Raw genomic sequence first — 22,716 nt, forward strand, 5'->3', positions numbered from 1 at the left:
CAGATTTTTAAACTCACTTTCACATATGCTCAACCAGAATGATTAAAACTAAAATTAAATTTGGCTATTTTATATCTACAATTCCTTAAGTTTTGAAAGTTATTTTTAAAGGCCAACAACTAAATTTTATCAACATGCTATATTTCAAATCACAAATATATCGCAACCACTTAGATTCTAACGACATGGGCCAATTAAAAATCACAGACACACACACGCAGGCACACACCTACCACACAGGGTGACCATGTTGAACCTTGACAATTGTTTTAATTAGACAGTAGGCAAATTTAAGCTGATGTACATCTTAATGAAAAATAAGCGGACCAAAAGAAACCTAGTTAAAAAACAGATTAAGGAACAATAGCAACTTAAATCTTCTAGTCTTTCTAATTAGAAGAAAAACAGTTCCACCTATGCCTTGAATAACAGCACTGTCCAACTGGGAGAGACTAATTTCTGTTCCTACAGGAAAACCTCATTGACAATGGCACTGGGTATTTTAATAGGCAGAGGTAAAAGAGGAATTACACATACATGATTAAACTTCTTGTTTGTTAAATCAAGCTTTATTGATAAAATGGAATTCAGAGTATCTTACTAGGACAGCAGCAGGCCCAGCCAATCATGATAGCAAAAAACATGGCAGTCTCCTACAGTATGTAGGAAGCTGCTGCTCATCAATTAGTAATTAAATGTAAGGGCTTGGAAAAGAGGTGCAAAGAATCAAGGCATCTCAGCCTCCAGATTGATGTCCTTAGGAATATACTGTATGCCTGTAGTACTCACGGCAGCAAGGAGAGCACATTCAGACAGACAGCTAAAACAGGGCAACGGCTTCACCAGGAGCGCCAGTCCTGCTGCCAGGAACATGAAGGTGGTTTTCAGTAACTCCGTGGATGTTTAGCTTTGTCATTATTCTCCATAATCATGTGCACATTTGAGCACCTAGGCTGATGTGGCTGCTGCTCTCCCTGTCCCAACCCCAAGTCCAAACGTAACATGACCTGAAAGGGTTATATATCTGTTGCTTCACACAACAAGCCAAACGTTTCTTATAACTTTGATAGTGATTTAAAGCAGTTCATAATTAAATATGAGTATTTTGTACATAGACAATTATACTTTACAAAAAAAAAAACACCAAAATCATACAACAAAAATTGCTGGAGTCTGATTTACAACATGAATTATGGTTTGAAATCACTTTTACATAAGTTTCAAATTCACAAAAAAAAAAAAAATCAGTTCTGGGCTAGCTGTTGTACTGCTGAAGTTCTCTGATGTAATCTCTCTCACCACGTCATATCCCTTCCTTAATGCTGAGGATGGATGTTAAAAGGTTCAAGCCGTACTCTCCTTTGGAGGTGCAGGTAAACTCCATGGCTAGATGAGCAGTTTTACCACATATCATCAGTTGATGTAGAGTCCTTGATAAGGAAAACAAACAAACAAGAAACTAAATTAAAGCTTAGAGGTGCTTTATACTACTTTCTGGATATGCAGAATTAAAGGTTTTATAAAGTCGGCATTTAAAGTGCAAATTTTTTGCAGTATGCAAATATGCATGTATGTGTTATCAATAACTGACAAGAATTGTTAACCCTTTGTTTTGCTTTTTGGAAAATAACTAGAATGAGTTTACAGTGAGATTGACCAAATAAATCATTAAGTCAGCAGTGCTATAAAAGAATACACAAAGAATACTACTTCCGATAAATTCAGTCTTTTAGAATACAACTCTTGTAAACTTTCAATGTATTTGCAGAGATTAGCCTTAAGTAAGACAAGTTTTGGTAGTTTCAAATGCAACACATAAAATATTTGAGAACTGTGCCCAAATGATTTGAAATGACCACTTCTTTATAAACATCACCCAACAACAAATGATCAGCAATAAAAAACTTACTTGGAGAACAGAGCATTCTAATATAATATAAAGTGTTCCTCATTCTAACATTTAAAAGAAATATACATATAACTCAGGATTTTTGACAAAAATATTTCCAACCATAGAAAATACTCAGTGGAGATGGACATTTGGTATCTCTGTTGTAGTGGCTTGCAAAACCTAGAACAGATCCAGCTTCTCATAGAGATAGTATTCCCACGACAATAAAAAAGTTCATTGAGTGGAGGCAAACCTTCTGAAGTGGAATGCTTGAGGAGGCTTTAAAAAAAAACAGAATAACTCAAAGGGACTTTCTTCTGCTTTGAGAGAGGTGGCCACTCACCGTGATTCTGTCCTCAATCACTACAACTGTGGTGCAGGCAGAGATGAGAGCAGTCAGGGTGTGTGTGAGAGAGTGGGTGCAGTGGACAGCTCTGCAAAAACAGGTAGGAAGGATATGCATTTAGAGTGAAGGGGAAGGGGAGCAGAGGAAACTAAAAGGTTACTTACAGTGTCATCATTTTTGTAAGGATTCAGTCTATTGTAAACGGCTTCAATTACATTCCGCCTAAATTTTAAAGAAAATGTGGAAAATTAATTCTTTGGAAAGTATGATCACGTTTTCTTACAGTTAGGTGTTCAGTAGATTTTCGAAAGCAATTTTAGAAATTATTTAAGTTCCATTTCTCGCTTTCAGTAAAGTGAGCCTCACTTCAGGACATGTGGGTGCCACTGTGGAGGTAGAGGTCACACTGCAATCTAACATTCCATCAACTCAGTTAACCTAACACCAAAAAAACAGGTTTTATAAAGAAACCAGTCAATGTGGTCTACTCAGATCAGAACTGGGCTTAAGGGGTTGAGTCAGCACTGGCAGTCTTTTTTTTTTTTCTTGGAAAGGCATATATACAGAGAAGACAGAGAGGAAGATCTTCCATCCGATGGTTCACTCCCCAAGGGGTCGCAATGGCTGAAGCTGAACCAATCCGAAGCCAGGAGTCAGGAGTTTCCTCCAGGTCTTCCACAAGGGTGCAGGGTTCCAAGGCTTTGGGCCGTCTTCAACTGGTTTCCCAGGCCAGAGGCAGGGAGCTGGAGGGGAAGCGGGGCTACTGGGATTAGAACCGGTGCCCATATGGGATCCCGTGCATTCAAGGCAAGGACTTTGGCTACTAGGCTACTGAGCTGGTCCCAGGCAGCCAGACTGACAAGGATACCTTCTTAAAAAGTATTACTAAACACATACTGTTAGTTAGAAGGCATCTTAGTCTTGAAAAAGAAATAACTTTAACATCTAATGTAGTAAAACAAAACAACATATTTTTAAGTTTTTATCTTTCAAAATGCCCCTTTAACAGAGCAGTTTTAAAACAAAAATATCAAGGCCAGCATTTTGACTCAACTGGCTAATTTTCCTGCTTCAAGTGCCTGCATTCCAATGGGTGCTGGCTCCTGTCACGGCTGCGCCACTTCCCATCCAGCTCCCTGCCTGTGGCCTGGAAAGGAAGCAGAGGACGGCCCAAAGCCTTGGGACCCTGCACCCACATGGGAGACCCGGAACGTGCTCCTGGCTTTGCATCAGCTCAGCTCTGCCTGTTGCAGCCACTTGGGGAGTGAACCAGTGGATGGAAGATATTTCTGTTATTCCTTTTTGTAAATCTGCCTTTCAAAAAGGAATATCAAATTTCCAAGATAAATCCCTGTTTTTGAATATTATTTTATTTAAAAACTTGTGGTCTCATTTTAATATTTCCACAGCCGCTTTGAAGCAATTTATTAGCCAGCTTTACCCAGAACACTGTATGATTACGACCTGTTCACAAGACAGCAGAGAATGAAGGAAATTAGTAACACACCTTGTAAGTCAACTACAAGTATACCTGAAGTGAAAACGTTAAAGTAGCTTGAATTTTTCCGGTGTACTACGTGTAAGAATGTCATTTTAATACTTTACACAAATTGGTTGTTCCATGAACTAACGTAGAATGGAAAAGGGCTAGAAATGCATTCATTCTTTCCTTCACTCAACGACAATAGCAACCAGTAACCAGACACTAGCAACATCAGACACAGAAATGCGCTCAGACGCATCAAGACCAACTCTGCCGTGTCATTTCGTCCAGATTGACAAAATCACCCAACTAAATACTAACACTCACTGAGAATTTGGTAGCGCTGCACATTTAAAAAATTCTTTCACTTGATTATCTCATTCATGCTGCATGAGGAAATCAAAGTCACCCAAGCTTCTCCAAAACAGCCCTCAGTGCAGCTCCCTGGAGAGAGGTATTGTGCTATCTACATAAGGATCACATCCCAATACCAAAAAACACGAAGTCACAGCTTAGATACTGTACTACGGACAACTGCATTGCTTTAGGAATCAGGGAAAAGCACATTTGATCAACGGACACCCAACACCTGCACACACTGACAGCAAGCGGGGAGCGGGCGCAGAGGTCACTTACTTGCTAGCCAGGTCGCCCCCGGGAGGGAGGCTGGGGATGCTCTCGCTGGCTAACGTGCGCATCACGTGGACTAAGTCAGGCACGCCTTCCCCCTGCTTCTTTATGATTTCTGGGGATCAGAAGTACTGTTTTTGTAAGTGTTATCCAAATTTAATTTTTAAAAACTGAAACAAAGATAACTTAGGTTTTTAAAGATGACAGTTACCATATCTGAGAATTTCTAAACTGGCATCGTTTAAAAGAAAACAAAACAAGTTGAGCTTTGAAAATTTATGACAAAGAGCAGCAGAAAAAGACACAAAAGATAAATTTCAAAGAATGAAAATAAGATTAAAATGTTAAAAGAAAAATCTATCATGTTGAAATTGATGCATTACATAATCAGGACACATATGCAAACACGAGAACATTCTTTCTTAGGATATCAACTAGTTACTGTTGAGGAGATATATTCATTCTCCAGACTGGAAACAAGTTCTCTGAAATTTTCCCTGTAAAATACATCGCACAGATTAACCAGAAAAAAAAAAAAAATACAGAGAGAAAGGGGCAAAAAAAAAAAAAAAAAAAGGAAATAACTTCCAGATTTGGAAAAAATAACTTCTAAATAAGGAAATTTGCTGACTATATACTAACACAAATTGTTTCACATTTATATTTGCAAAATGATACTTAAATAACATGCACAAATTAGTTTATACATCAGAACACCACTCAAAGCTTAATTTTTCTCTAAAGGATCTTTAGACAATATGTAGAGAAATAATAACAATTCCTTTGATTACTCGAGACAAGCCTTAAAATAAAAAGTCTGTATATTTAACAGAAGTTTTAAAAAGAGGAAGATCTGATACTCATACAACTGCATCTAGAATTAACATTGAAAAAAAAAAAAGCTATCAAGTGGGTGTAGCAATACTCTGTAGTGTTGCCACGATTTTTTTATTCCTATCACAGAATATCAAATACTATTAACAAAGAACTTTACAAAGAACTCTAAAGCTATTCACTTCCAAGTACAAAAATTCTTCACATGGTTTTAGCAAATTCAAGTCAAAGTTATTTGTTATGTTACATGTTCAAGTTTTGTTTCATTAAGAAATGGCATTTTGTCATTGTTGGGGCAAGAAATTATCATTCTAGTTCTTAATTTGTAAACACCTTTGAAAATAACAATGCATGAAGGTCTTTCATCCTTGGATCAACCCTCAAAATGTTAACTCATCATATGAAAAAACACATTATTAAGAGACAGACACTGCTACCCATAATATTAATATCAATAAAGGCTTAAATTCTCTTTAAGAACAAAGGCCAATTTCACCATGTACTAGCAGTTCTTGCCTTTTTTTTTTTTTTTTTAACAGTCTTAAATCTGAACAAAAAGCAAGGATCTCAGATTTGGTTTGCCAAGTTCTTTTATTGTGTAGCATATTTATTCTACATGGTTCTAGTGCTGGAAATCTCTGTACAAAAATAAAGGGATTTGATGTTTACCTAAACTGCACAATTTCACAATTTAAAACTGCAATACACTTAACATACAGTCTCTTGCTAAGCCAACACAGTTACCTGGATAGGAAACTACACACAATAGACATGAACACTGGTGGTAATTTTAATCGATGATGGTTTCAAATCTAAAAAAACATTACCTTGAATCATCTAGATTTGATGTATCTTACATCTTCTTTGTTAAAATATAAATTAGGATATATTTTAACTGTGATAAAATTACAAGAAAACAATTAAAAAAAATAATGTAAAGCTTTAAAAACAAAATTCCCTACTTCATACGGGCTAATCCACTTAAACCACCTGAACATTAATACTATGCTGGTCTTGCTTTCTTATGCTTTAAAAAGAAATCACTTCGAAGAAATATTCCTTTAATTGCGCTTGGATTATACATTTTAATTAAAACTGTAAAAAGACTGAAAGCTTTTATAAAGAATAGATATGTATAGAATATTCATGTTTCACATACATTTGTACCAACACACTCTGCCTTGCCCTCCCCCTCCGGCCCGTGGGTGGGCATCTCATGTCAGAATCGGCAACTCCAACGTTCAGAGACTCAGCAGCAGAGGTTTAAGAAAATCTGCACAAGAATAATCTTCAACTAGTTTAGAGGGACCACAAACCTAATAGCTGTATGGTTTAAATTACGGGGTGAATCTTTCACACCCACAGACAGCCAAGTATTTGAAAGGGCACAAATGGAGAAAGAGCTGCAAAGCCTTTTGTCCTTTCATATGGTATGGACAGAGAAGCCAAAAACGCTCAAAGCAAATGCAATGAGGTTAACGGGTCCCAACATTCAATGAAGGCATGTATTTACACAAAGAAGGAGAAAAAAAGATTCTGGTGTCTGTCTTGGAAGCTGAATACAGTATTTTTTTTTAACCTATGACATACAGCAACTTCTATAATGCAAACAGTTACATTCTTCCTACATTTTTAAATGTGATTTTAATTAATGTGATATTATTCTCTAGTGCAGTCTCATCAAACCTAAGTAAGAAATACCTTATTTTACGTATGATACAATAATCTCTAACTGAATAATACAAGTATAATAAAACTTCAACATACCAAAAATATTGAGTATTAACTCCAGGTGGCAACTCACAGGTATTCCAAGTTCAAGTGTCACCACATTACCACCTTCGTCTCTATACATTCCTTTTAGGGTTTCAAACTACTTTCTGTAGCAATCTAGAGTTTAAAACTTTACTGCAAATATTTTTTTACTGAAATGATCAGATTATGAAAATTCCAAGACCCTTGATAATATTGAAAAACAAACTCACTGAACAGTACATCCAAAGAATGAAGTACTAAATATTACAGACACATACTAGACATATCACTATCAAGTGGGGCGGGGCAATAAAAATAAAATAGCAGCTTCAGACAGTACTGAAAATAAAAACCAATCAGACTGATTATGACTAGTGTCAAACAATAAAAAGGGAGAAAATAAACTCGAAGTGCATACTGATTTTAACAATGCAGGTACAGCGGGAGTGTGGTGGGTCAGTGTTTGCATGCTATCAGATCTTTAACATGCAAATAACAGCAAGGGCCCAAAATGCATTTTAACACTAGTGAAGCTTTTTGGCTTATAGGAACTATATACTCTATATGCTTGTTGTATATATACAGTAAACGGAAACTCTCTGAGGAGTCTTAATGTTTATACCAAGTAGCAGCTGCATCAAAAATCATTTAAGCTTTCTCAAAAATTTAGAGGCATTACACTTGGGACAGACAACTGCTTTTAAAATAATCTGTAGCATCGTGAGAAATATACTCCTCGAATTTCCTTCTCTTTTCTTGATCATATTCAGCAGTTATATTCTTCTATTAAGTCTATCAATGTTTGAAACAGTTACTGCCTTAAGCAAGAAGCCTAGAGTTTAAACCAAATTTTTCAAAGCTGTAGCACATAAAAGTTATTAATAATAAGGCTATGACCTTCAAGTTATCAAGATGGTATTCAAATGATCACCATCAAAATAATCTCTTAGTAACTAAATAAACCGCAAACCAAGTTTCCTGGCATAAAATCACTCATGCCAGTGCATTCATTAAGCATCAGAGTCCACGAACATTTCAGCCTTTTCAAACAAGCTCTCCTGGAGAGAGGGCACAGGCCATGTTAGTTGTTATTCCTAACCTGGCTGTGACAGGACAGAGCCCGGATCTAACAGCTACTACACAAACACGCCTTCCCACTTCTGTACACACAACACTAAAAGCTAAGATGTTAATGGTTTGTGCTGAAGATTTCTCTTTAATAAAGCTACTTATTTTTTGTTAAATGATCCACCTTCTACTCTGCATTCCAGGTACTTGTCCAACTCTGCCTCCTTCTTCACCGCTTCTGCTGACACTTTGGGTGCATTTGGAAAACAGATCAAAATCACACTCATGTTGTCTCGACTTCCCTGGGAAGAAAAAAGTTCAAGAGAATATTTTGATTTTATTTTTTCCCTCTTAAAGTTAGATATGCCATTTAAAGTTAGACTTGTTTCAGTGTTATATTTTAGTGAAGAAAAAACACATGTATGTGCCTGCTCGTCTGCATGTATATACTATGTGCGCAAGCCCAACCCCCACAGAGTATACAGATTACACCATGTAATCAATTCTCCAAAGGACAGGAGGAACATTATGGGTCAAAACTCACTATCATAATCATGTTTTATAATTCTATAAAACAAAGCTCTTTCTACACAATCAATGGCAGTTGTCCTAATTTGAACCAATATCTAACACAAATACGTATGTACACACACATTTATCCCAAACAACATGACAGAAAATTCTAGTGTTACTTAGCTATAGCAGGATTTGCAGTTATACGATTTTTTGACACGTTTACATTTTAAAAATTTACAATAAACTGTGGGGACAACACATTCGTTTCATATGAAGTTAAAAGTAAAATAAAATGTGGAGTTAAAAGTAAAAGCTACAAAGTTTGCTTAGTTCTCCCAAAATTCAAAAACTGACAGTATGAACTGCTGTCGATCTCCTGATTTTAACATACATGTTGAATATTACATAAATCAAGTATCAATTAAGGTTTTGAGTTTATAGTGTTTATATGAAACTTACAGAATGCTTTTAATTTCCTTCATGTTAAATCAAACACAGATCTTCAAGAGAAACTTAACAAAATCAGTGAGTTTTTTTTTAAAAAAAAAAGATCAATAATTACCACGTAAACAGAACAGAGTGTGGTATGAAGAACACTAAACTCTAAGTAAGAAGTCTAGATTTTCTAGTCTGGATCCTGCTACCAAATCGTATAATCCTGTTTGCTTGTATCTTATCTAGGAAAGAAAGCAGCAGATATGGAGGACTTATGCTAAATTAGACAATGTACATACATAAAAATGTAAAATGTGTGTATACACACATATATGAATTTATATACACACTAGTTCATTAATGTACGAATCCGTAACAGTTATTATCTCCATGTTAAAGCTAACGGTGGGAACCATTTGTGCAACCCTGTAGAGTCTGACTCTTTGAACCACAGAGCTTCCTCTCCTGTAAAATAAAGGGGCTAAGCTGCTTCATGTGCCCATGTGGTCCCATCTGATATAATCCTTTCAACGGTCGCTGACAACACGGGGTAGAAACATGTCTTACCCTTTTGAGAACTAAACTGATTTTCCAGAGGATTTAAACAGCTTACCTGAGTCACACAGTCTCACCCAAGTTCTTTTGACTCCATGTTTAAGGCTATTTTTTTTATTACATCACACCAAATATTCAATAACTACCTTTGGTGGTGCTTCATTAAGCTAAAGTTAGAAAGTATTTCCACATATACACTGAGATACCAGATGGTACAAATGTTAAAATCCTAAACCGTTTTTTCATATGAGTGTTAACTCTCCCCATCTCCCTTCTTTTAAAACAAGCACTTTGTTATAATCTTTCTACCTTTGATAAACTTCCCACTATTAAAGCTTTAAGTAGTCATGGTTACTAAAAGACTAAAGAGTCAGATGATAACTTGCATATATTAAAATGGTCAATTCATTTCTAAAAATCATTCCTATATTTTCACAGTAAGTGAACAGTAGTGTGCAACTGTGCCAAGACTTATTTTTGAGAACCCACAGGTTCTAGGGTGATTAAATTAATGTCACTAAAGTCGTTTGGTGCTTTTAAAAAAAAGTCTAGCTACCTTATACAAACAGGTGTCGACCACTTCATTGCAAACTTTCTCAAGGTCATCAGTAACTTCAAGTCTGGATCTCACAAACTCACAGAGCTCTTCGTTCCCCATGACATCCCATATGCCATCACACGCAAGGATGATGAACTGATCGTCTTCCTCAGACCTTTCAATATCATGGACTTCGGGCTCTGGGGAGACCAGCTGCTCCGTGGGACCTTTTCCATGGACACACTTGTAATCAAAATCCCCAAGCGCCCTCGATACAGCCAGAGAGCCGTTCACGCGCTGGATCATCACCGAGCCGCCTGCATTCTGAATTCGTTCTTTTTCCAGTGGATTACTCGGCTTGTGATCTTGTGTGAAGAAGTGAACTTTCCTGTTCCTACAAAGTAAACCTCTGGAGTCTCCACAGTTAATGAAGTATGTATGTTGGGGAGAAATTAAGACACCCACAGCTGTTGACCCACTTCTATCTGCACCATGCTTCTTCTCTGACATGACTCTCATGTGTTCATCGATCTCCAGAAAACCTGTTCTGATTCCGTTCTTTACATTCTCCACCGAGGGCGCTCCTGCAGACCCTTTAAAATCCTGGTTATTGGTGATGTGATCTAACAAATGCTCACAGCAGTATTTGGCAACCTGAGAACCAGCATGCCCATCATATACGGCAAAGAAGGACCACGTTTCAAGTCCACTTGGCAAGCCGATCACAGCCGTGTGTGCATCCTCCATTTCCACGCGCCAGCCTTGCATGCTGCTCAGCCCGTACCGCAGCCCGTTGCCCTGCCCCTGGGCGTTATGCTTTTCCATCTTTGGCTTGTCTAAAAATGCTCCCATTATGTCTTGATCCTCTAGCTCTGCAAAGGAAAATAAACAGGAAAGGCGATCATCGTCTTACAAACAAAATACATGCCCTACAATCTTCACAGAGCGAAGCAGATACACCAGAAATTTTAAACAAAAGTTTATAACTCTTGTGATAAACAGACACTTGTGCTGCTGACTTAAAATCTGGAGATTAAAAAGAATAATTCAGGAAGAAAGGATGATCATGCACGGACAAGAGCCCCTGAGGCCGGGGACGGTGGGGAGCCGGCAAGACACTCCCCCTGAGTGGAAAGCGGACCTGGCTGTGACCATCGTCAACTTGCAGGAGCCAGGACATGTTTCAGGATACTTGGCACAATTTCCTACGGAGTCCCGGAACCAAGAAGTATGTCTATCCAACTCACAGGACATATAAAAATTCTGACTCAAACATCTTACTTGCATATGTAGCAATCACCAAAGTTCAGTTTCAAATTCCTTAGTTCCATTCTTCCTACATAAATTCTCTGAAAAAGTAAAAACTGATCTAACAATGCTCAGAATTTGCATACTCCACCTTTGCTCAAGTCAGTCTCCTTCACTGGAATCCTCTGGTCCATCTCTATTACAGAAAACGGTATACTCACCCTTCAAGGCCAGCTGAAAATCCACCTGTTACATGATAAAGCCAGTACGTCGTTACATTGCTAAAAATGGCCCAATCTTGATGTTTCTGTGAGGTTTATCTCTTTGAAAAGCACAACTACAGAAAGAGAGGGAGACAGAAACAGATCTTCCACCTGCTGGCTCTCTCCTCAGTGGCTACAATACACAGGGCTGGGCAGGCTGAAGCCGGGAGTTCCACCGGGGTCTCTCACTTGAGCAGCGAGACCCAAGCACTTGGGCCAACCTCTGCTACTTCCCCAGACTGACGGAGCAGGGAGCCAGAACACAAGTGGAGCAGGTGAGACATGCCACAGTGGTCATACGGAATGTCATCATTTGCAGCTCGTCGCTCAAACCATTGGGCCAAAGTACTGGCTTCTTAGTTTTAAGTTACAAGCAATTATACACAGAATTCCCAAAAGTTACTATATAAAAATACAACAGAATTAAGCTACTGCTAATTATTAATTCAGGGGCAATAACATGTGTTATTATATTCTACTTGATCATTATGTATAAATAGCAATGGAGATCCAAAGGGTCTAGCAGCAGCCCTGGTGACAAGTCTGAAGGTTCAGTTGATCTCATCCCTTCCCCGTACTAGTAAGTTAAAAGCCCCTGGTCTAGAATGGACTCACACTGGCACGTTGGTGATTCAAAAATCTTCCTCTTGGATTTTGAGTGATTTATAAGAGCCCTGGTCAGTCAACCAATGACAAGCTACATAAATTCATCAGCTGCCTATGTAAATATCGTATCAGGAGTTAATTTCATGATACCTATCAAGGAGATTCAATTATTATCCAATAGAAGCTGAAGTTAACTCTCTGAGAGAAATTAAGAATTTTTGCCTGAAGTCTTTATTTCTTGAGTTTATGCTGGGTCTGATAATAGTACTGGCTATTATCAGCTGATATAAACTTTTTGAAACAGAGCAGTAATACCATGGCAACCATGGGATTGAATTAAAATCTGTGATATGATCACTGAAGTCAGTGAGTATTTTATCTTTTGAAACTAAATTAAGCCCTAAATTGAAAAGTTATCGTTGGGTCAGAAGTTACTCACTCAAGTTCAGCTATTGTCTTTATATATTTTTTTCATAATACGCACTTTCCATGATCTTCTTCCTTTAAAAAAATGATGCATTTGCTTGTTTTGAAAGAGTCACATAGAAAGAGAAAGGCAGAAACTGATCTTTCATCCACTGGCTCACTCCCCAGGTGGCCACACTGGCCAGGGCTGGGCCAGGCCAAAGCAGCAGCCCAGAGTTTCATTCTGGTCTCCCTTGTGGATTTCACAGGCACACACACTTGGGCCAGCTCTCGCTGCTACCCTAGGCTCATAAGGAGGGAGCTGGGTCACCAACAGCGATGCCAGTGTCATAGGGTGCATTACGTCACAATGCCGGCCCCAGGCAGTTCTTACAAAAACTGACCTCATAATCACACAGGTCTTAAACCTGGTCATCTGACAGTAAGGCTATGGAAGATACACTTAACGAAAGATCATTACCAAATGGGCATTCCGAGGACTATGGATGCTGATAACTGCTTTGGGAGGAAAATCTGGAGTAGATCTGCACTTGTAGACAAGAAATCAAAAAGCTGAAGGGAACCCAGGGAATAAATCCCAAGGGAAGCAGCTCAGCAAAGAAAAACAGAACACACTAGTTAACAGCACAGGCAAAGCGACATCCGAGTTATTTGCAGAAGGATGAGGAACGAATTCTCACTACGACCACCAAATCCCAACATGGTGATCCACAGCGCTCACTGACGCCTACACAAGTGAACCTGGTCCTCAGAGATGAAGACGAATATCCAGTTGGCCTGTGGAACGGACATTACTGAAGGAGCCATTAGGCTATGTATTGCAAAGCTGGAACTCAACGAAGAAGCAATACTACTTGTGACCTTGTGCAGGGTAATTCAGGCTACCAAACTGTTCTCACTTCGCCAAGCTTTGTGACACAGTAATTTAAAAGCAACATTTTGTAACCCAAGGCAGGTATCTCTGGTATCTAACTGGGCAAAGATATGGTAAACAGAAATAAGCACATAAACAAGATTATAGCACATCTGAGAGAGAAAAAAAAAAGTAAACCACTACCTATTTACAGTCTGAAATTTCTCACTGATCATTGCTTTAAAAAATGACTACACAGATTTATATGTACAAATTCAATTTTGATACCTTGGTTAATCAGAACCCAAAACATACAAAGCCTTTCTCAGTTCACTTCAAAGGTGCAAAGAAACAACATTTTCCCCAGGATTACAAGGCAAAGCCTAGTTTGCAGGATTTACATTCCAATTCTGCTATAGCCCTGCATCTTCCATCTCTATAACTCTATACCGTCCATGACAGGTGATGGGGGCGGGAGGGAGTGCTGTGTGCAGGTGGGGTTAGGGAAAGCAGAAGCAAAGGAAAGAAAAGAAATACATTCTAGTACTTCTTTTTTGGTCAATGACTAAAATAAGCCATAGTGAACTAGTGAGAATTTCTGGTAAGTCCAATTTGAAGTACTGAGGTAAAATAAAACATAAAAATTTGCAAAAAAAAAAAAATTAAAATCTCCAGCTAAAAATGAAAAGCTGAGGCAGAGTGACAAACAGATTGGCTACTACAGAAAAACTAGCATTTCAATACATTACTTGAAGGAATTCTTCCAGAACTCATCACACCCTCGTTTCCGCTGTAGGGGATTCTGTCATTGTCACCAATAAGAAACCCCTTTACTACAGTTTTGTAGATCACACTTCAAAGGAACTTTTCATGATTTACATGTGTTTGCAGCAATCTTACACTATATTCCTCTTTTCTCCTTCCTTTTGGAGTGCAAATTTTAAAGACACTCAAGTGTCACACATGTCACCATTAAAAAAATCTTCATGTAACCCATTCCCATTTAACAATCCACCTGTCCTTCTCTTCCCTTGTCAGCTAGCCATGCTGACTGGCCATTATACCAAATCAAGTTCCTTCCAGTCACTGAATGCAACTGACATTTCCAGCCCTGATCCAACTGACTAGATTTCATCACAACATTCACTGTTCCAATGCCCTTCCCACTGGCTAGTCAGCATACCTTACACTCCTGCCTTCCCACCCACCCCTCACTTGGCCAGGCTGGTGTCCTTTTCTGGGCTTAGCCTCATTTCCCAAAGCACCAAATGTTGGCATTCCCTAAGCCTCTTTTTGATAAGGGTGTAGGATGCCTCCTTAAACCTGCTTTGACTGGTTACTGACACCAATACCCAGGCCAAGGATATTGAAGACGCTTCTATCATCTCATCAGTCCACCAAGTGCCATGGATTATACCTCCTCAATATTCTTAGGTCGTCACTTAGATTTTGCTACCATGCCCTGATTTCCAAGTCACCGTCAGGCTCACAGAACACAAGCTCCTCTTCCGTCCCTTCACATACATGCTGGCATCCCTCCAACTGACTTTCCAAATTCTACAATATCCTATCATTCCTGTACTAAGTGTTTCAGTGGCCTTCTATTGTTCAGGGTGGGACAGAGGGATCAGAACAATTGCTTCATATGGTTCACATGATGGCCCTTCTCCAGCTTCCTCTCACTTTCTCCTGTCCTCCATCCACATTCCCACCCCAACCAGTCTTTTCCACTACCTAGTACTTGCCATGCTTCCCTCGTTCAAATATATAAATAAATGCTACTTCTACCACCTAAAATGCTATTCTCTCATCTCTTAAATCTAATTAATTCCTATTCACTCTTCAGATATCAATTCAAACATCAGCTTTTCAGCAGCGGCTCCTTCAATTCACTGGGAAATTTCTCCTACCAACTAGAGCATACAGTTGACCATCAAATATTTGCTGAATAAATGAACAAAACACAAACGCAAATAAAAATACTGATAAGAAAGCAGAGAGTAAACACATATACTCATAAATGTGAGACCTTTTTTTTGAAGATTTATTTATTTTTATTGGAAAAGCAGATTTACAGAGAGGAGAGATACAGAAAGATCTTCTATCTGTTGGCTCACTTCCCAAATGGCCACAGTGGCTGGAACTGAGTCTGTCCAAAGCCAGGAGCCAGGAGCCTCTTCTGCGTCTCTCATACAGATACAGGATCTCAAGGCTTTGGGCCATCCTCTGTTGCTTTCCCAGGCCATAAGCAGCAAGCTGGATCAGAAGTGGGGCAGCTGGGACATGAACAAATGCCCATGTAAGATGCCAGCACTTGCAGGCAGAGGATTAGCCACTTCAGCCATTGTGTCAGCCCATATTAACATAAAGCTTTCTAAAGCAGAAAACAAAAACAAAATTTCCAAATAACTGTACATACAAAATGTTTTTAAAGTACCCACTGGTAGTCACCCACAACTAAAGAAATATAAAGAAAAAAATAGTATAATATAAATAAAATTCTGAACAAATCATGAATAAGCATCAAAAGAAAGTATCAAACGGCTATTAATCATAACAGGTACAAAACTGAACCCTAAAAGGCAACAGAGAATAGAGTTCTATGTGTACATTTCATGAGCCCAGAATGCTGGGTGCCAAAGGAGGCAGAAGACATTTTAAGACACACAAGAGACACAAAATATATACACACACTCTATTAAAAAATATTTTTCAGTCAAGTGAACATCTATTCACTGTGTATTTGTTTTTAAAAGATTATTTGATTGGAAAAGGAAATAAAGAGACAGAAGAGATGGTCTGTCCAATGGCACACTCCCAAGTGGCCACAATGACCAGAGCTGATCCAACCCAAAGCCAGGAGCCAAAAGCCTCTTCCAGGTCTCTCATACTGGTGCAGGGTCCCAAGGCTTTGGGCCATCCTCCACTGCCCTTCCAGGCCACAAGCAGGGAGTTGGCAGGGAAGCGGGGCAGCAGACACAAACCGGCATCCATACGGGATCTTGGCGCATGCAAGGAGCCAGGCCCTATTCATTTTGTTTTAAAATCAAGTTGTTCTCTGTATGACTTTGCCATAGTTTAACTCTTTACATTACAGAAAATATTACAAGTAACTTGAGTTTCTGAAAATAACACATCTAGGAGAGCAAAATCCAAAATATAAAATAAAAAGAACTTAGACTAACATTGTCCAACTATTTACTTCATTACTACGGAGACATTCCTTTCATGTCCTTAGAATTTGATGCATCAACAGCACAGCATGTATGGGATGTGCTGCTCCAGAGTAAATTACCTTTTCATCATAAAAGTTATACATCAATGTATTATGTGTTTTTAGCTTAATATCTAACTTTCCTCATTGATAATAGAACAAATTTTTCTTGCAAATCAACCTTGTTCTGAGAAATGTGTAAGAACTGAGGACTAAAACATCACTTTTAACTTAATTTTTAGTCTAAATTTATGCTGATGGATTCCCACTTTTAAAAACTCCTACACCAAATTCCATGATGATGGATTTTAGAAGCATCAAAAAGATCAATTTGTAAGGAAAAGAGAAGCAGCTGCAAGATGGGCCCGCAGCCGGCGCCCGACCACACATGCACTGAGTCTCTCCCCCCGTCCGGGTTCCCAGAATGACCACCACTCCCTACACCTTCCCAGCAACGAGCCAACACCACAAGATGAGGACGGTTTACTCTAAACAGCTTGCTTTTAAAAGGCTTTATTTATTTTTCTTTGAAAGGCAGATTCACAGAAAGAGAAAAACACAGAAATCTTCCATCCACTGGTCCACTCCTTGCATGGCCACAATGGCTGGAGCTGGGCCAGTATGAAGCCAAGAGTCAGGAGCTTCTTCCAGGTCTCCCACGTGATTGCAGAGGTACAAGGACTTGGACTATCCTTCACTGCTGGCAGGGCGCTGGATCAGAAGTCGAGCAGCTGGACTTGAAATGTTACCTGTACGTGACGCTGGCAACGCAAGTGGAAGATCAACCTACTACACTACGGTGTCAGACCTTCGGACAGGATTTTTTTTTACTACAGTGACCTCACCTAAAAGTAGCAAAATCAAATACTTGACTAATGGCTCCCACAGTTATCACATCCCTAAACTGGAAACGCTACCTTGAGGGAGAGGGGGAAGCCCTGAGCAAAAATGATTAAGACTTTTCAGATGACACGGTAATCCTGGATTAGCCAGAGGCCTAAAACTGCCATCACACACGTCCTCAAGGGAGAGAGGCAGACGTGGTTAATGCAGAGCGCACAGGAAGCCAGGGCAAGACCTCCAAGTGCTGCCCCTCAGGATGGGAGCAGCGTGGCTGCTACGGCCCAGAGAGCAGGGAAGGCCGAGCAGACTCCTTCCACATCTCTGGAATGAACACGCCGAGACCCAGGAACACTAATCTGGGGCTTATGTCTCCAGAACTACAGAAAAGTGTAGTAAGTCTGCACCGTTTCCCACCACCAGATGAGTGGCAACTAGTTACAGCAGTCACAGGAATGAACGTAATATTCAACAGTAGGGACCCTGTTGGAAAACTCCCAAACTGATGAAAAAGGAAGTTTTCTGCAATTTCAACAAGCAGCAAGAGAAAAATCAGGGACAAAGCTTCCTACCTAAAACAAGCTAACAGGATGAACCCTGTGTCATCACTCAGAAATGCAGACGGGGCCGGTGCTGTGCAGCAGCAGGGGTCAGCTGCTGCTACCAACACCAGCATCCCACATCGGAGGCCCAGGTCCGGTCCCAGCTGCTCTGCCTCCGACCCAGCTCCTGGGTAAGGGGCCTGGGAATTCTGGAGGGAGTACCTGTATCACTCAGCCTTTCAAACAAGTAAACAATCTCCACAAAATGGAACGTTTGAATTAAATAACCCTACCTAATTCAACTTGTCATTTTTTAGATTCCAAAAGCATGGTATGACCAAATGGTATTTGGTATCCGGAAAGGACAGCCAAGAAATATTGAAGTCACTATTTTCAGGCAAATAACAGAACAAAACTGTCAGAAACAGAATTTCTAGAACCCACACATGAAAATTCTGAAGAAATAAATTTCTAAAAAGCACACAGAGGGACCAGCACTGTGGCGAAGCGTCAAGCTGTCACCTGTGTTGACTCTCAGAGCCCAGTTCGAGTCAGGGCTAGTCCACTTCCGACCTGGGAGGGCAGCAGAAGGCCCCAGCCCTGGGCTCCTCCATGCACACGGGAGGCTCAGGGTAAGTCCCAGTCTTCTGGCTCCCACTTAGCCTAGCACCAGACACTGTGGCCCTTTAGAAAACGAACCAACCAGTGGATGATCTTATTTTTCTGCTTCTAGTTCTGTAATTCTGCTTTTCAAGTAAATAATGAAATAATTTTAAAAAACAGTATTCAAGGATACATCACACCCTCAGTTTTTGAGAAAACAAGAAAATTAAGTAATAGCTTATATATATATGTATATCCACATATATATATGAAAATTAAAGATAACTTGTTTTTAAATTAAAAAAATGAAAAGCACACCATAATGAAGTGTTACCGATGCAGGCACAGCTGTCTGCCTGGGTTGAGTCCAGGCTCCTCGTGTCGAGCCCAGCTGCCCTCTCACGCACACTCTGGAGGCAGCAGTGTAGCTCAGGCAGTTGGATCCACGCCGCTCAACTAAGAAACCCACACTGAGACCCAGCCTAGAGTCACAGGCACTTCTGGAGTGAAGCAACATATTATTCTCTCTCAATCTTCCGAATAATCAAGGAAAATTTTTAAAGTGGTTAAGATGGTACACTAAGAATTAAAAGTATTAACAGAGCTAAGAACTTGGGGGCTGAGCAGTAGCATACAGAATGCTTAACCCTCCACCTGCTGTGCTGGCCTCCGGATGGGCACCGGCTCATGTCCTGGCTGCTCCACTTTTGATCTGGCTCCCTGCTTCTAACTGTGAAAGCACGAAGGATGCCCGAGTCCTTGGGCTCCTGCAGTCACACGGGAGAACTGAAGGAGACTCTTGGCTCCTGGCTTCAGATCGGCTCAGCCCCAGCTGCTGCAGCCATTTGGGGGTGAGCCAGCAGACGGAAGATACCACTGTCCACCGCTCCCTCTTTTTGGAAATCTGCTTTTCAAAATACATATGTATATATTTTAAAAGATAATAAACTGACATAAAGAATTATAAAATATTGTAAGTGTTATGAGGATTCATAGAAGTGAAGCTCCGCTAGCAATCAGCGGCAAGGAATGAGACTAGACAAGGCAAGTTAGTCTCCTGGAGAACACAAACAAGCGAGAGAGTGGCATTGTGGTCTTTCAGGCAGTGAAGCAATCAATGGAAGATTTTTGTTTCTTTTCTCTCTGTAAATCTGCCTAACAAAAATAAATCTTTTTTTTTATATACAAAATGGAGATATCATGGTACCAAAGCACAGTGGAGTAAGCTCACCATGACTAGCCATCAGGAAATACAAATCAAAATCCTAATGAGGTGTCACTCCACTCCAGGTAGAATGGCTATTACCAAAAACACAGGAACGCAGGAGTGCTGGCGAGGAAGCCACGAAGGATTCTCACACACCACGGGTAGGCCGATAATTAGTTCAGATATTACTGAAAACAGTATGGAGGCTCCTCAAAAATTAAAAATAAAACTGCCACATGATCCAGCAATACACCAGTAGGTATAAATCCACAGGAGATGAAACCGACACGCTAAGGAAACGTCCCCACTCAAATATTTATAACAGCATTATTCACAATGGTTAAAACGTGGAATTAGATTTAGTCGTCCACCAAGAAATAAAAATAATATGCTATCATAGACAAACTATTTCATCACACACAACATGTATAATAGTTAATATCTCTAAAACTGAAAAAGATATTATCTTCTGCAATAAAAAACAAATCCTTAAAAGAAACGAACAAAGAACACAAATAAGCAATTCAATAAACAAAAGGTTTCAAATAAAATCAGACTCCCTAAAACTTTCTGAAAATTTCTTAGCTCCAAATGTTTCACCTTATAGCCTAAATATTTACTTCATTTTTCAAATAAACACTAACTTGTTAACCTCCTCTAACAAATTTCACTTATAATTCTAATGCAAGTTAACTGAGAATGAATCAAATTTGCTAGAAAAGTTTAAGAAAAATTTCAAAAAACCAACTAAAATCAATAATTGCACCAACCAAAACAATTCAGATAAAGCTCACATTTCTTTTGCCCCCACATTATTTTAAAATAATTAGCCTTTACCCAGTTAAATAAAAATGTACAGCTCACAACAGACTTGGAAATTTTCCATCTCAAACTGCATGTGACACACAGCTGCACTTTCCATGTTTCCTTCATCTATGACATGATTTAAAAAAAAAAAATTCTTATTTGTTTTATTTGAAAGGCAAAGACAGAGCTGGAGAAAGCCCCTGCGTGGCTGGAGTGCATATGTCTCCCCAGGAGGCTCAGCAGCCAGAAGTGGGACGGCAGCAGTCACCAGGACTACCGAGGCACGCTGAGCCACAGTGCAACTCCGAGCTCACACTTAGCTCTTCAACAACCTTTGCAATGCCTAGACCCGTGCTGAAATTGAACTGACACATTCCATAACAATCTTAAATTTATACAGAGGTACCTACTGTATAATTTGTTAAATTTTGTTAAGTATAGAATTGCCTAAAAAATGTCTAAGCTAAATTTAGTTGGGGTGCTCTAGTGACTACAAAAATTACTCCCTGACCTATTTTCACCAACTCTCCTGCAAGTGGAATATGAGAAAGATTTGCACAGCCTATATCCTAGCATTGACAACATTAATGTGCTTCATCGTTAACTAATTCAAATTTATCAGCCTTGCATAAGTTGTTTCAAGATTCTGACCTAGATTCAATTCCTAGCTACTATTTTTTTTTAACAAGATTTATTTTTGTTGAAAGATTTACAGAGAGAAGGAGAGACAGACAGAAACATCCTCTGTCCCCTGGTTCACTCCCCACGTGGCTGCGTCAGAGCTGAGTGGATCCAAAGCTAGGAGCCAGGCACGTCCTCCAGGTCTCCCACGCAGGTGCAGGGTCCCAGAGCAAGCCCTGCCCCACTGCTCTCTGGGGCCACTGTCAGGGACTAGATGGGAAGTGGAGCTGTATTTTTCAATCTATGCATACATGAGAATTTGGAGTCAGACTGACAACCCCCCCACGCACAAATAAAATGGTCATGGATTTCCTAAGTCAATCCAGAATTTTTCTTTTGTTTTAAACAAACAAAATCCCTCAGAAAAGGTATTTGTGTTTATTGATAACTTTGTGTATCAGTAAACATGTCTATTTAACATTCAGGATTATAAAAGGTTTCTTCACATACAAAATACAGGGATATACTAAGTATTTCACATATAGGAAACGCCCATGAAATGCCCATGCTAGGGGGAAATGCAGGCCTTTGACAGACTGACACAATCCAACACAGATTCACTGAATTACTGAGTTCATAAGTTGTGTTAGGGAATGCCGTGATTTTAGATGAACAGTGTTGGGAAAAGTAGAGAAGTGCTCTATGTGAAAACTCTTTGAACATATAGCTTTAAAAAAATGTATATGTGCCTGCCTTCTCTGCCTACGAGCCTTATCTCAAAATGACAGGGCCCAAAAATCAACTTTTCCACTCTGTGCCACTTCCTCACTTCAGAAAGTGTAAGCACCCTCAGATTCCCCGACACAGCACCTACCCTGGATATCTCTACTCTAGGTTTTAAGATCCGTGAGAGAAAGAGCATGTGTTTCTTACTCATAATTATTTAACAGAAACTGCTGCTTGATGTGGGGGACAAGGTAACAGCAAGCTGCCACCTTGGCGGACCCCTGCCTATCAGAATTAGTGATTCTTTTCCACAAGGCAAAAAGGCATTGACTGCCCCAAAGCCGACCCACTAACACCCCAGAGCCTCACATCTTCATCCTCTTAATGGAATAGTTTGGTTTGGATTTATTTCTTTTGAAATATCATAATGACTTTCTGATTAATATTGAGCAAAAACAAACTTGCAGCTTCCTTGAAGCTTTCAGGAATTGATTTTAACAAGTTTTTTTCAACAACTGAATCATTAAAAATGTCATGGAAGATATATTTGGAGGGAAAAAAAGAAAACATTTTTATTGTTGACAGTCACACATTTTTCAATTTTAAGCTATTTATTTTCTCACTTAGTGAATATTCACAGATGGATTAACTTTTTTTAACTAGTCTTTTTAACATGAAAGTACAAGGTAACTTGAAAACAAAAGCTGTC

At 39.4% G+C, this 22,716-nt stretch overlaps 1 protein-coding gene across 2 annotated transcripts in view; it reads right to left on the reverse strand.

Annotated features, from left to right (window-relative positions):
* Positions 1-557: 557 nt before the first annotated feature.
* The window catches only part of PPM1A (protein phosphatase, Mg2+/Mn2+ dependent 1A), a 32,486-nt gene continuing 10,327 nt past the window's right edge, over positions 558-22,716 (reverse strand). Inside the window, exons 2-7 of one of the 2 annotated variants that reach the window (XM_040975488.1) lie at positions 10,070-10,923; positions 8,192-8,309; positions 4,357-4,465; positions 2,402-2,459; positions 2,235-2,325; positions 558-1,430 (exon numbers count right to left, since the gene is read on the reverse strand). In XM_040975488.1, the coding sequence (XP_040831422.1) occupies positions 2,248-2,325; positions 2,402-2,459; positions 4,357-4,465; positions 8,192-8,309; positions 10,070-10,903 (1,197 nt within the window). In that variant the 5' untranslated portion in view covers positions 10,904-10,923 and the 3' untranslated portion in view covers positions 558-1,430; positions 2,235-2,247. The remainder of the gene's footprint in view (positions 1,431-2,234; positions 2,326-2,401; positions 2,460-4,356; positions 4,466-8,191; positions 8,310-10,069; positions 10,924-22,716) is intronic. The other variant, XM_040975489.1, reaches the window with a different exon arrangement.

Source organism: Ochotona curzoniae, unplaced genomic scaffold (genome assembly GCF_017591425.1).
Source record: "Ochotona curzoniae isolate NIBS_2020 unplaced genomic scaffold, NIBS_Ocur_1.0 contig_2688, whole genome shotgun sequence".
NCBI classification, from domain to species: Eukaryota; Metazoa; Chordata; class Mammalia; order Lagomorpha; family Ochotonidae; genus Ochotona; species Ochotona curzoniae.